Source organism: Microcaecilia unicolor, chromosome 1 (genome assembly GCF_901765095.1).
Source record: "Microcaecilia unicolor chromosome 1, aMicUni1.1, whole genome shotgun sequence".
Lineage (NCBI taxonomy): Eukaryota > Metazoa > Chordata > Amphibia > Gymnophiona > Siphonopidae > Microcaecilia > Microcaecilia unicolor.
In genome coordinates, this window is record NC_044031.1 from 126121970 (window position 1) to 126137204 (window position 15235).

Here is a 15235-nt window from a genome sequence, read left to right on the forward strand (position 1 = left end):
GCCTCCTCTATGTACTTTTCTGTTTCCCTCAGGTCTTCCAAGTTTGCTATTCTAGTGTCAAGAGAACAGACTTGTTCTCTGAGAGCTAGGAGCTCTTTCCATTGAGTACACACATATAAACTCTCACCAACTGGGAGATAATGTGATATTCAATGTAAAAGACTGGATAGCACCCCTCCTGCTGCTGGACTGCTGTCTGCATTTTAGTATTATTGAGTTTAATTAAAAGTTCTTAAGGTACTAGGGATATTAGATTAATTTAAAGAGCCTTAAGATTATATGGTATATTGTGTGATTTATTCTCAGAAAGTAATTAAATATAATTAAAACTCTGTAATGATAAGTCCCCTCATTATCTTAATTAGAATAATTGACTAAGTTAAGACATTAAATAAAGAGATGTTCTGGGGGTGGGTAGGAGTTGGGTAGGGTGGGTATGAAGACTAAACTAGGCCCTGCTGTGCCTTCTAGAGGCTTTCTGTTAATGCTATAGGCTTTGGCAGAAAGTTCAAGTTTTAAAACTATGGGGAAAAGGGTATGAAGACTAGTTAATACAGTTTGATTTTTAAATTCTAACTATCTTTATCAATAAATACAATTCCTCTTTTAAACCCCAATCTTTAAGTCACCAAAGCACAGAGCAAAATAATGTTCACTTACCCAGAGAAATGACCTCTTCTCTCAGAAATTCTCAGAAAGAAAGCTACCTGGGACCTTTCCTCTCTATATATGTTTGATTCTAAGGGGATTGTTTCAAACAGACCCTTTGAAGCTAACTCAGTAATCATATTGGCCTAGTAACCTTTGCAGCTATTCTACTTTCCACATACCTTAACACCTAATTCAGGTCAGTAGCACTACTACCTCTTCTCCAGTCACAGAACAGAAAATAGCTTTCTTCTATGACAAAGGTTGAGCTCTGCAACTATTGTTTTAATGCTCTTGGCTGTTATAATTAAGTTTCTAACTCTAGAAGAAAGTTTCAGTTTAAAACTATGGGGAAAAGGGTTGTACACTATAGAACCTAGTTAATAAAGCTTACTTCTCTTTTTTTTTTTTTTTTTTTTTAAATAGAAGACTGAACTAGGCCCTGCTGTGCCTTCTAGAGGCTGTTAGTGCTGTAGGATGTGGCAGGAAGTTCAAGTTATAAAATTATGAGGAAAATGGTATGGAGACTAGTGGTACTTACCATTCTGACTGCTTACGCAGCTCTGCAAGTTGATAGAGTCGCTTGAGCGCTTTTTCTTGTTTTTTCTCATCTTTCCAGGACTTTGAAGCAACATTACGAGCAAATTCCCTTTGTTTTAATTCTTTTAATCTCTGTGTGATAAAGAAATGTAAAGAGTTACATATTGGAGAATGTCTTTGCTTCCTGCATATCATGCATTCTCATTTGAAAATGCTGTTACCATGAAATATTTAGCTGTCCTTTTTTCACATTTAATGGTACAATATTGTGGAATGCACACAACTGTTAATTCAGCGGAGGTGTCTTTAAACCTGATAATTTTGGTTTTCTATGGATACTCCTAAAACAGATTTAAAAAATGGATGCATGCATAACAATGGTAGAAACTATTACAAAGATCAAAATTACTGAATACATAGATACACATGCTTTAATCGACGGAGTCAACATAACTTTAGCCAAGGGAAGGCTTGCCTCATCACCTCAAGATGGCCGCCAACTAACGGACTCAAAAAAATTACAGCTCCAGGTGCCATCACTGCTTCTCCCCAACATCTTGACTATTTCAGCCAATTTCGATTTTGACAGCCTTCCCTGGTCCCCGCTGAGACCCCGACTGCTCTTAATATTCATTAACTTTTCCTATCTAGAAGACTGCCTGTAATTTCTCTTAACGGCCCTCCCCGATATATATACCTCCTCCTCCCAGCTGATCGCTATTCAAGCTGATCGCTATTCAATCTCGCTGCTAGAGAGTGGTTCCCATCGCTGTTTTCATCACTACCGCTGTTACCGTCGATCTCCCTAGGACGGGGGTGTAGATGTCGTGCTCCAGCAACAGCATTAAGGCCGCAATTTAACGGTCTCCCGCTAGTTCAAGCGAAGTGGCCTTCCTTCAAATCTGCCGTCGATATTGAATGCTGTTGCCGCTTTTCACTGTTCCGGAAGAGGTGGAGCCCCGTCTCATCTGCCTAAACTAAACTGCCTAAAACGCTTGGTGAAGGAGGAGTCCGTCTTCGCGCTGTCAAGGAAGGAGAAGGAGCCTCATCCTACAACTAATCAGCTGTTCTGCGCATCTCCCTTCCTCCTGTTCCTGTTTGCCCTAAGTGTGGGTCTGTGGAGAGTAACCTGGGCTCTATTTACTCTGCTCGGAGGTGGCTGGGAGGCGTTTGTTGCACTCACTGTGGGGAGACCAATTAGATCTGAATTAGATCGGTACTTTACAACTTAAAGTAAAAAACAGCAAATAAGAAGCATATTATTTATCCTGCAACTACTCTGCTCTCTGTATCTCATTTTAATACTTATTCAAAGGAGTGAGAAATGCTTATTATACTGCCACTGTGAGACCTTGGAGGCGAAACTATGTATTTATGAAAATGGATTTAATACAACTAGCTTCCCAAAGTTGTGTTATGACTAGGATTTCATAAACAAATGTCCTGTCCCCTGTGCCTCCTTCCCATGTAGGTTAACTCTCATGGTAGCTCAACTTTCAACATTTACTCAGCTAGTTCGCAGTGCTTCACAGTTCGCCCTAAGTGCAGGACTGGACTGACTTATTACGCTAACCTGCAACCTGTGGTTTCCCCTGTGGATTTAATTTCAACCTTCTAGCATATCAGCTGTCCCTCTCATCTCAATTGCTGGATTACAGTCTTCGTCCATCTCACCTCCTGCTACCCCCTGGAATAATCATGTTCTCATCTTCTACAATCCAAATTCTCTACCTGTCAGCCCTGTTGCACTCTGCCCTAACTGCTACTGAACCCTCTTACGCTCACATTCCCATCATCTCTGGTCAGAGGAGACTCTCACCCCGCATGCCATCTCGTAATTCGTCACAATTTGCCCAACTAGCTACCTCTGTTGCTCCTAAGCCCCACCCTCGCAAGCAATATCATCACACTCTGGTTCCCATTGTGCATGCGAATCAAGCGCAATTCCAATCATTTCATGTGGGCTATATAAATGCGAGATCTGTAGTGAGTAATCCCGAACTAATATCCGACTGGATTTCCTCAGATGCTCTAGACATGTTGTTCATCACGGAAACCTGGATAAGAACACCTAAAGACCCCATTGTGCTGGATCTCTGCCCAGCAGGCTACAAGATCATCCACTGGGACAGATTAGACAAGCGAGGGGGCGGGTTGGCGCTCATTTACCGCTCTCACCTCATAGTAGATGCAAGTTCGGTTTTGATCTCCTCGTCGCTGGAAGTTGCTGCTGTCAAGGTTCATCATCCCTCCCTTCATGGCCAGCTGGCCTGTGTGCTGTTTTACAGGCCACCAGTTACCTGGTCAAGCAGTCATTCTGCGCTTCTGGATTTCATCTCTAATATCTGCATGAACAACGCGAATATACTTTTCTTGGGTGATCTCAACCTTCATTTGGATAATCCCACATCCCCAGAAGTATCCCAATTCCTGGATTTTCTCCACCTTTGTGACCTCGAATGTCCTATCTCTGGTCCAACTCACTGTAAGGGTCACTCACTTGACCTCCTCTCATTTAAATTTTTAGACGATCAGAACTTTTCTGTTCATGATATTAGCTGGCTGGAAACGGCTTGGTCGGATCACTTTAAATTACAGTTCACACTACGCTGGCAAACCTCAGGCCCCCTCCGGCCTCGTCATTCTCACCAACATTACACCAGAGGGGTCATTGACCCCAGCTTGTTCTGGAGGTCTCTTTATAGTCATGGCTCGGATCTGCAACCATCCTCGCCCACTTATCTCACTGACTGGGACCACACTTGTAACGCAGTGCTGAATACAATTGCACCCCTGCGTCACAAATCCTCGCACATTCGTAGATTATCACCCTGGTTCTCAACAGACCTGAGAGCTTTGAAACGTGAGGTACGACATATGGAAAGAACCTGGCGAAAAGGTAAATCTGATCAGGCTCGGGAGGCCTGGAAAAGTAGTCACCGCAAATATAAACATGCCATCCGATTTGCAAAGCGCACCTACTTTTCATCTAAGATGCAGGTGGCTGGCCGGGACATCCGACAGATATATCAACTACTAAACACCTTTCTAGATACTCGCAAGCTAGAACGCTCCAGTGTTGATCCTCCCTCAGCTACACAACTTGGATCTTACTTCAAGGAAAAAATTCTTACCCTGCGGTCTTCAACCGTCAGCTGTCTCTCTGACGTGGATGACTTTCTGGCATCCTTGGACGTGCCTTCGGGTGCTTGCCCCGCTGACCGCTTTTGGACCAAATTCAATCGTCTGTTACCCGATAACGTGACTGCTGCTCTACGTAAATTCATAAATAAATGCTGCAAATTAGATGTATGTCCGACTCATCTCCTAAAAGTCGCACCAAATTGTTACATTGAAGAACTGACTTGTTACCTTAACAATATGTTAAGCGCAGGATTTTTCCCGCCAGGTCATGGAAACATCCTTCTCACTCCAATCCCAAAAAATTCAAAGATCAAGCCAGATGTCATCTCTAACTATCGCCCAGTGGCTTCGATACCTCTAGTTATCAAGCTGATGGAGAGCCTGGTCAATGTTCAGCTCAACGAATTTCTAACTAATTTTGATATCCTCCATCATTCGCAATCAGGTTTTCGAGCTCATTACAGCACGGAGACTGTCCTGGTTACCCTCTTATCCAACTTTCGACAAGAACTATCTGTTGGACGAAAGATTCTCCTGCTACAATTTGACATGTCTAGTGCTTTTGACATGGTGGATCATGAACTCCTGCTCCATCTACTGGATACTTTTGGTATAGGAGGACCAGTTTTGCATTGGTTCAAGGGTTTCTTGACCTCAAGGTCCTATCAGGTCATGGTGAATTCCCACACCTCTGAACCGTGGAATGCTTCTTGTGGGGTCCCTCAGGGCTCTCCCCTCTCACCTACCCTATTCAATATAATGATGATGCCTCTAGCCACAGCACTTGCAAATCTGGACCTCAACCCTTTCATCTATGCGGATGATATTACAGTCTACATCCCTTTTCAATCCACAGTATCAGAAGTTGCTAACCTCATAGATGCCTGCTTCTCCACTTTAGAACAATGGGCCAGGGTGTTTCGCTTCAGGCTAAACAGGGAAAAAACTCATTGTCTCATCCTCTCGTCCAAGCACGCACATGTAACAGACACAATGCTTCCAGTTCTGGGCTCTGCCCTCTCGATTGACAACAGCCTGAGACTTTTGGGAGTGCACCTGGATTCACATCTCCAGCTGGTTGATCATGTACACTTGGTCTCCAAAAAAATGTTCCAGGCCATGTGGAGGCTTCGACGTATCAGATACCTCCTTCCCAGAGACTTGTTCCGTACCCTTGTCCACTGGCTTGTCCTATCCCACCTGGACTATTGTAGTGGTATCTATGTGGGTTGCCAGGCCTCCTTACTGAAAACTTTCCAAACGGCTCAGAACACCGCGGCGAGGCTCATCCTAAACGAGCGGCGTTTTGCACACGCTGACCCCCTACGCTTTAAACTTCATTGGCTACCTGTACAGGAGCGCATTGCTTTTAAGATCTGCTCCCTAACACATAAAATCATCTATGGGGTTGCCCCGGAATACATGTTCCCCTTGATTGACCTTCCGCCTAGAAATGCCAACCCTGCTGCTCGGTCCTATCTTCACCTCCATTTCCCGAATTGTAAGGGAGTCAAGTATAAGAAAATCTTCGCCTCGTCTTTCCGTTACTGGAGTCCCAAATACTGGAACACGTTACCTCGCCACCTTAAAACTCAAGTGGACCATGCCCTTTTTAAGAAGTTGTTAAAGACATTCCTCTTTGCTAAGACTTATCCCTCAATTTACCATGTTGATTAAAACATCCCTTGTCCCTTACCCTACTTAGTTCACTCTGTTAGTTTCTTCCCCCATGTTTACTTCTTTATGCTTGCCTAAGCTGTTAAGTTTGTACTCTTATGTAATTCTCTGTAAGCCACATTGCGCCTGCATGTGTGGGAAAATGTGGGATATAAGTAACAAATAAATAAATAAATAAATCAATGTTCTGCTGTCTAAATTTGAAGGTATGAATAAACATGTTTGATACAGGTGATGCAGTTGATGTTTAGTGTATCTAGATCTTCAGAAAGATTTGGACAAAGTCCCTCATGAGAGATTCCTGAGGAAAGTAAAAACCTTTGGGAGATTGAGACCTGGATAAAAGAGAGATATTAGAGAGTAGGATTAAATGGCCAATGATCTCCATGGAGGAAGGTGAATAGTGAAGTACCAGAGAGATCTGTACTGGGAACCAGTGCCTTTTGTCATATTTTCTACAGATCAGAAATTGTGAAAGACAAATGAGCTGATCAAATTTGCAGATCATGCAAAATTATTCACATGTGTCTTGTGAGAAATTGTAGGAGGTCCATGGAATACGAGAGGACTATACCAAAAAATGAGGAAATGGGTAGGAACACACCACATACAATGCACAAAAGGAAGTTCCTCCACAAAACCCCAGACGTGCAAAAGTACTCCAAAAAGATATTCTTTTCAAAATTAGACAAAAGTACTATTCAAAAATGCTCTAAATCCAATGGAGCTCAAATATCACATCCAGAAATTCAAAATTTAAATGAATCTTGAAAGTGCCTGTTTAAGCCATAGTAGTGTTGACATGTCATAGTTATAATCCATGCTCAGACTAGTCATCAAAATAGTTTATGAAATTTAATGCGGACAGATGCAAATTGATTTGCACAAGGATGAATACCTCTAATTATAGCTATATGATACTAGGTTCCACACTAGGAGTCACCACCCTGGAAAAGGATCTAGGTGTTATAAGTAACATGTTGAAATCTTCAGAGCTGTATAGTAATTACATATATGTAATTAGTTAAAGAACTTAAGGTAAAGTTTGCCTTTTTGCGGATGATACTAAGATTTGTAACTGAGTGGACACCCGGGAAGGAGTAGAAAAAATGAAAAAGGATCTGCGAAAGCTAGGAGATTGATCTAAGGCTTGGCAATTAAAATTCAATGTGAAGAAATGCAAAGTGATGCACTTAGGGAGTAGAAATCCACAGGAGACGTATGTGTTAGGTGGTGAGCGTCTGATAGGTACCAACAGGGAAAGGGATCTTGGGGTGATAGTATTTGAGGATCTGAAGGCGACGAAACAGTGTGACAAGGCGGTGGCCGTAAGAAGAAGGTTGCTAGGCTGTATAGAGAGGGGAGTGACCAGCAGAAGAAAAGAGGTGTTAATGCCCCTGTACAAATCGTTGGTGAGGCCCCACCTGGAGTATTGTGTTCAGTTTTGGAGGCCGTATCTTGCTAAGGATGTAAAAAGAATTGAAGCAGTGCAAAGAAAAACTACGAGGATGGTATGAGATTTGCGTTACAAGACGAGTGAGAAGAGACTTGCTGACCTGAACAGGTATACCCTGGAGGAAAGGAGACACAGGGGTGATATGATACAGACGTTCAAATATTTGAAAGGTATTAATCCGCAAACAAACCTTTTCCGGAGATGGGAAGGCGGCAGAACTAGAGGGCATGAAATGAGATTGAAGGGGGGCAGACTCAAAAAAAAATGTCAGGAAGTATTTTTCACGGAGAGAGTGGTGGATGCTTGGAATGCCCTCCCGCAGGAGGTGGTGGAGAGGAAAACGGTAACAGAACTCAAACATGCGTGAGATAAACATAAAGTAATTCTGTTCAGAAGAAATGGATCCTCAGGAGCTTAGCCGAGATTGGGTGGCAGAGCTGGTGGTTGGGAGGCGGGGATAGTGCTGGCCAAACTTATACGGTCTGTGCCAGAGCCGGTGGTCCGGTGGTGGGAGGCGGGGATAGTGCTGGGCAGACTTATACGGTCTGTGCCAGAGCTGGTGGTGGGAGGCGGGGCTGGTGGTTGGGAGGCGGGGATAGTGCTGGGCAGACTTGTACGGTCTGTGCCCTGAAAATGACAGTTACAAATCAAGGTAAAATATACACAAAAAGTAGCACATATGAGTTTGTCTTGTTGGGCAGACTGGATGGACCGTGCAGGTCTTTTTCTGCCGTCATCTACTATGTTACCACGTAAGTAAAAATTTTGTTACTTGCAAAGAAGTACATGATAACATTTGTTACTTTTACTTTTTCTGAAGTAATAATTTCACCAGATTTTACTACTTTTACTCAGTTAAATCTGATGCTTGCATTTATAAGTAAAAGGTAAAAGCAGATGCAAGACACAAATGACGATTCCTCAATAAACCAAAGAGCAAAACCTGGAACAGGATTTTGCTATTGCAAACCTTGTCATGCAAGCAGTGGGTCATCTCATTTAAAATTTTGCTGTTCATGAAGCATCAAAGATTTCCAGCAGTGGGGAAGAAGAATCTGTGCTGAATAGGACAGTTGGACTCGGATCACAGACACTGCAGGATCGATACCATGACTCCATTGAAGAACCGATTTGCAGCCCTGGAAGTGGAGGAGGTGAGATCATCCCAGAGAGAGAAAGAATCAGAGCTTAAAATCCCCAAAGTTCCTGGATCAGTGACCTCTAAAAGGTGAAAGATAGTGGTGGTTGGTGATTCTCTTCTGAGGGATACAGAGGCGTCCAGCTGCAGATCAGACATGATGTCCCAGGAGGCGTGCTATCTGCCAGGTGTCAAAATTCAAGCTGTTACAGAGAGTTTGCCAAAACTCATCAAGCCTACTGACTATTTTCCAACACTTCTTGTCCATGTTGGCATAAAGGATACTATTAGGTACCCCTCTGAATGTATCAAAAGTGACTTAATGGCTCTGGGAGAGCGTGAAGCAGACAGGTACACAGGTGGTGTTCTCATCGATTCTCACTGTTCAGAGTAAAGGTCAAGGTAGAGAAGCTTGCATCCTGGAGATGAACATGTGGCTACACAAATGATATTGTCAAGAGTATTTTGACTTCCTTGACCATGGGATGCTTTTCCAAGGTTAGATGGTGTCTATCTATCAAAAAAGGGAAGACGCATCTTCAGTAGTAGGCTAACTAACCCAATGAAGAGGGCTTTAAACTAGAATCATTGAGGGAGGGTGATTAAAGCCCCCAGATAAGTATGAGCCCTCATGTAAGTGAAGCATTAAATACCTCTACACAAATAGGGAAAAAGGGCAACGTCTGGAAAGTAGTATATGCTAATGCCCAACGTATGGGAAATAAGGTTTCAGTTGAGGCTGTAATGGAAGAGGCTGATCTGGAATTAGTGGCAATGAAAGAGACATGGTTTATAGAGAACCATGACTGGGATACAGTTATACTGGGCTACAATGTATTCAGGAATGCCCTCCTGCAGGAGGTGGTGGAAATGAAAACGGTAACAGAATTCAAGCACACGTGGGATAAACATAAAGGAATCCTGTTCAGAAGGAATGGATCCTAAGGAACTTAGCCGAGATTGGGTGGCAGAGCTGGTGGCGGGAGGCGGGGATAGTGCTGGGCAGACTTACGGTCTGTGCCCTGAAAAGGACAGGTACAAATCAAGGTAAGGTATACACAAAAAGTAGCACATATGAGTTTATCTTGTTGGGCAGACTGGATGGACCATGCAGGTCTTTTTCTGCCGTCATCTACTATGTTACTATGTTAGGAACAAAAGGAGGAGGGGGCATTTTAAAGCCACAAAATTGCTGAACCTAAGGGTAAGGAAGAGGCAGAGTGGGTCAATTTTAAAAGAGGGAATTGCGAATATATTTACATTGGTGTGATATACATGCCTCCTTCTTAGACAGAAGTAGACAGATTTAATTTAAAGCATTCAAAATTTAGCTGTGAAAGGAGAAGTGATACTAATAGGTGATTTTAATATGCAAGATTTTGATTGGAGTATCCCTATCAGCAGGGGCGGATTTAGAGTGGTCTGGGCCCCCAGGCACTGAGGGTGGTCTGGGCCCCCCGCCTGGCCACTGCCTGACACCCCCCTACCACCAAGCTGCTGCTCCCTACCTCCGCAGCTGATGCCCCCGCTGCCCCGGTCCTACCTGAAGGGTCCTGGTGGTCTCTGTGGGGGGAAGGGGAGCATGTTCCTTCCTGCCCACTACACTGCCGCTATTCCTCCACCTTCAGGCACCGCCGTGTTTTCAAAATGACGGCCAAGACTTCTCACAGTACTTTCGCCGTGCAGGGGGAACAGCAGCAGCACAATGGGCAGGAAAGAACATGTGCCCCCCCCCCCCTCACAGAGGCCACTAGATCACCAGTGGTGCGGGCATCCGAGCAGAGCCTCTGGGTCCCCTAGAGCCTCTGGGCCCTCGAGCACTGCCCAGTTGCCCCAAATGGTCAGTCCGCTCCTGCCTATCGCAACGTTTGTTACAAGCAGGGAGATCCTGGATTCTGTACAGGGGGAACCATTCCAGCAGTTGATAATGGAAGTCAGGTGGAATGGGTTCGTACTAGACTTAGTGCTTACTAATGGGGAGAGCGTTTCTGATGTTATTGTAGATGATCATCTGGCATTCAGTGATCACCAGATGGTGTGGTTTAATATTAAGATAGTTGTGCAGAGGGTTCATTCAAAAGTGAAGGTTCTAGACATTAAAAAAACAACAACAAAAAAAACCCTGAACTTTATTTAGATGGGGGGTTATCTTTGTAAGGGCACTAAACCTTTTTGTAAGGTTTTGTAAATAAAGAAAGAGGAAATGGAGGCTGCTTTGGTTCTTAAATGCAGTAGCTGAAAAGGTAAGGAAAAAGAGGTTAGCCTTTATAAACTACAAGAGATCACAGAAAGGGGAAGACAGGCAACAATACCTAGAAAAGCAACAGAAAGGGGAAGACAGGCAACAATACCTAGAAAAGCTATGTGGCGCTAATTTTTAGCATGCACTAACAAATGCTAGCATGTTTTTGTAAACAGGGCCCTTAGTTTATTCATTGTAAAATGCTTAACCAATATTTCTGTTCTGTGTTCACAGCTGAAGGACCGGGAGCAAGACCACAGAAGACAAACACAAATAGGAATGGAGGGGTGGTAGTCCTTGAATGATTTTCAGAGGACTTTGTTCATGAGGAGCTGGCTAAACTACAGGCAGACAAAGCTTCGGGGCGGATGACACACATTTGAAGGTACTGGAGGAATTTAGGAAATTTCTAGTGGCTTTGCTGGCTGACCTTTTCAAAGCGTATCTAGAGTCAGGAGTGATACTACAGGCCAGTAAATCTAACTTCTGTGGTAAGCAAATTAATAGAAACTCTTTATAAACAAAGAATAATAAAGTTTTTTGGAATCCAATGGATTACAGGATGCAAGGCAACATGTTTATCCGCACCTACCCTAGCTGAGATAATATTTAACCATCTCTCTGACCTCATGTGCAACTTTCTTTAAATCAGTCACCTTACTTTCTAACTCTTCTTACTCTCTTACCTATCTGTGTGTTACATCTTTGCTTTACCCTTCACTATCAATTAAAATGTTCTATTACGTATTGTGTTGACATTGTAAGTAGTATATTATGCTATACTTTGAATTGTTATTTGAATATTTTTACTGCTGTAATTTCCTATTGCTCATGTTTGATCTATTCTCACTATACATCACCTTGAGCGAATTCCTTCAAATAGGAGGTAATTAAATCATAATAAATAAATAAATAATCTGATTAATTTCTTTGACTGGGTGACCAGAGAGTTGGATCAAAGGAGAGTGCTAGATGTGATGTATTTAGATTTTAGCAAAGCCATTGACACGGTTCTGCATAGTTGACTAATAAATAAATTGAGTGTCCTTGATATGGGCCCTAAAGTGACTGACTGAGTTAGGTTGACAGCAGGTGACTGTCTGGAAGGTGACAGAGGGTAGTGGCAAATGTTTATTCTGAGGAAAAGGATGTTACAGTGGTATGCCGCAAGGTTTGGTTCTTGGGCTGGTTCATTTTTAACATTTTTGTAAACTAATATTGATGAACAGCTGTCTGGTAAGGTTTGCCTCTTTGCGGATGATACCATAATCTGCAATAGGGTAGACACCTCTGATGGTGTGGTTAACATGAAGAAGGACTTCGCAGATCTAGAGGAATGATCTAGAATTTGGCAGTTTAAATTTAATGTTAGAAAATAAAGGGTTATGCATTTGGGCTACAAAAATCTGAGGGAATGGTATAGTTCAGGGGGTGAAGAACCTTTGTGCATGGAAGAGGAGCAGGACTTGGGTGTGATCGTATGTGATGATCTTAAGGTGGCCATACAGGTAAGAAAGGCAACGGTGAAAGCTAGAGGGATGCTTGAGTGCACAGTGAAAGGAATGGTCAGTAGGAAAACAGGAGGTGATGATGCCCCTGTATAAGACTGGTGAGACTGTGTACAATTCTGGAGACCATACCTTCAAAAAGATATAAACTGGATGGAGTCAGTCCAGAAGGTGACTACTAAAATGGTCAGTGGTCCTCAATATAAAGAGTATGAGGACAGACTTAAAGATCTCAATATATATACTTTGGAAGAAAGGCGGGAGAGCGGAGATATGATAGAGACATTTAAATATCTATGCGGCATAAATGCATAGGAGACAAGTCTCTTTCAATTGAAAGGAAGCTCTAGAACGAGGGGGCATAGGATGAAGGTGAAAGGCAATAGACTCAGAAGTAACCAATTTTAGCAGGCATAAGTCTGGCACCCAAATGGTAGGGCAGAGGAATTGGTTTCAAGCACATGCCCTTTATAGAATTGCACTTGGGGCCCTGTTTACTAAGCTGCACTGTAGGCACACTAGTGATTTTAGTGCGCACTAAAAATTAGCACGCGCTAATTTTTAGCATGAGCTAAAAATGCTACCGCACCTTAGTAAACAGGGCTTTTAGTGTCAATCTTTTCCAGTGTGAATTGTTTTAGTATCATTTAATGTATCTGGCCCATAGTGGCCAATATTTTAAGAGCCAACTGAATTATATCTAATATGATGACTACATCTGCATTACCCATTTAGTTTAGAACTTTAAAAAAAATTCCTCATAAACGTTTTCTGACATTAAAGGGTCCTTTTAGTAAGACACGCTAATGAATTTAGTGTGCACTAACGAATAGTGTGTGCTAAACGATAAGATGCCGATTGGAATCTAAAGGGCATCTTAGCATTTAGCGCATACTTATTGTTAACATGCGCTAAATCCATTAGTGCATCTTAGTAAAAGGACCCCTAAGAGCAGTATAATTGCTTGATAAAAGTGGCCTTCCATTCTTGGTAGGTTGCTATTTATTTATATATTATAAATAATTTATATTCCACCTCACCTGTACACTGAAGCACCAAAACAATACACAAATCTATAGTATAACTAAAACAATCAGTATGTGATAAGCAACCACTAACTAACCAGCATAAAAATGCAGCCTTCTTAACTGCAGCTCAAAAAACAGAACACATCTAATAGACAAAATCCTGAAACACCACCTGTTATTCATGACTGAAAAGGCTACAGTAGGAAAAAGAGTGCAAGGATAGAAATGTAGCTTGAAAAGTGTTTATCAATGGCATTTTCAATATTTGAGCTGTCACGGTGAACTGCTCAATGCCACACACATTCATGAGGAGTAAACAGAAGCAGTTTCTACCTGTCAAGTATATAAAGACCAATCTGTGAGCTGGTACTAGCAGAAACAAGGACTGATTGTGCAGTTTTGTCATTTTCCTACTTGACAGCTTGCATGATAATCAACAAGGCAAACAGACCAGCACTAAGAACAGAAAACCAAACTAGTGATAGATTATGGATATCAGGGGAGTCCTGATCAATCACATAAGAATACAATTTAGTTACATCCAGATTACATTTCATTTTAATTTCACATGTATAGACTACTTTCATTATTGAAAAAAAAATCCAAATACTAAAAAAGAATATAATACTAGATCACAATCATAAAAAATGCATTAGCACGATGGCCTGCACAGCAGGTTTCAAGGTTGCCACAGGACAAGCTTTACAGACTGAGAAAAATGTTCCAAAATTTTGGCCAGGCCAAGAAAGCAACATTAAAACAGTTTCAATTGCTTTTGGGCCTACTGGCTTTCGCCACAAGTGTTGTCCATTATCCAGGAACAGGGATGCTTACCGTTTTGCTATGCAGATTTTCTACGTCACTGACCCCCTTGTACCACTCACCACTCTGAACTCTTGCCTCTCTGCTGTCTCCACTTGGCTTAGGGATAACTGACTCTTTCTTAACTCATCCAAATGTGAAGCTATTGTTTTCTCCAGTACCTCTTCTCCCCTACCACCAGCCCCTGTTCTCAACTCTCATCAGCTGCCTTTCAGAGACACAGTTCAGATTCTGGGTGTCATCTTTGATTCCAAACTAACCTTCAAGGCTCAGGTAGACTCTGCTATTCATTCTTCTTTCTTCGCTCTCCATCGTATACGCTCTGTTCATCCATTTCATTCCTTCCACGCTATCTGCTCTCTAGTATTAGCCCTGGAAATCCCCCATTTAGATTACTGCAAATCCCTTTATGCTGGTCTCCCACTTTATGCTATCAGTTGATTCAATCCACAGCTGTCAAACTCATCCACTGGGTACACCACTTTGATCATGTCACCCCCCCCCCTCCTCTGCCTTGAACTTTGGCTCCCCATCTCCACCTGCATTCACTTTAAGATATGCTGGTTTTCAAGGACTGCTTTCTGTTCTCCCCACCTATTTGCATAAGTTGCTAATTCCCTATGAACCATATCAATAGAAATCAAACAAAATAAAACATGGAAAAGAAAATAAGATGATACCTTTTTTATTGGACATAACTTAATACATCTCTTGATTAGCTTTCGAAGGTTGCCCTTCTTCGTCAGATCGGAAATAAGCAAATGTGCTAGCTGACAGTGTATATAAGTGAAAACATTCAAGCATTACTATGACAGTCTGGCAGGGTGGGAGGATGGGGGTGGGTAGGAGGTATGCATGGGGACATCAAAGCATATCATTGATATTCTAACAGGATGGGTGTGGATAGGTGAGGGGTGGAGAGAAATACAGCTTTATGATTTATAATGAGCTAGGAACCCCAGATCCTTGTTAAGTCCTTTCTGTTGGTTGTTAAAATATTCAATCATTCTGACTTCAAAGGTCTTACGTTCT

The 15235-nt window shown here is 42.4% G+C and overlaps 1 protein-coding gene across 1 annotated transcript in view; it reads right to left on the reverse strand.

Annotated features, from left to right (window-relative positions):
* The window catches only part of ZNF804B (zinc finger protein 804B), a 138470-nt gene that overhangs the window by 14330 nt on the left and 108905 nt on the right, over nucleotides 1-15235 (reverse strand). Inside the window, exon 3 of the mRNA XM_030202471.1 lies at nucleotides 1190-1320. Coding sequence (XP_030058331.1) covers nucleotides 1190-1320 — 131 coding nt within the window. The remainder of the gene's footprint in view (nucleotides 1-1189; nucleotides 1321-15235) is intronic.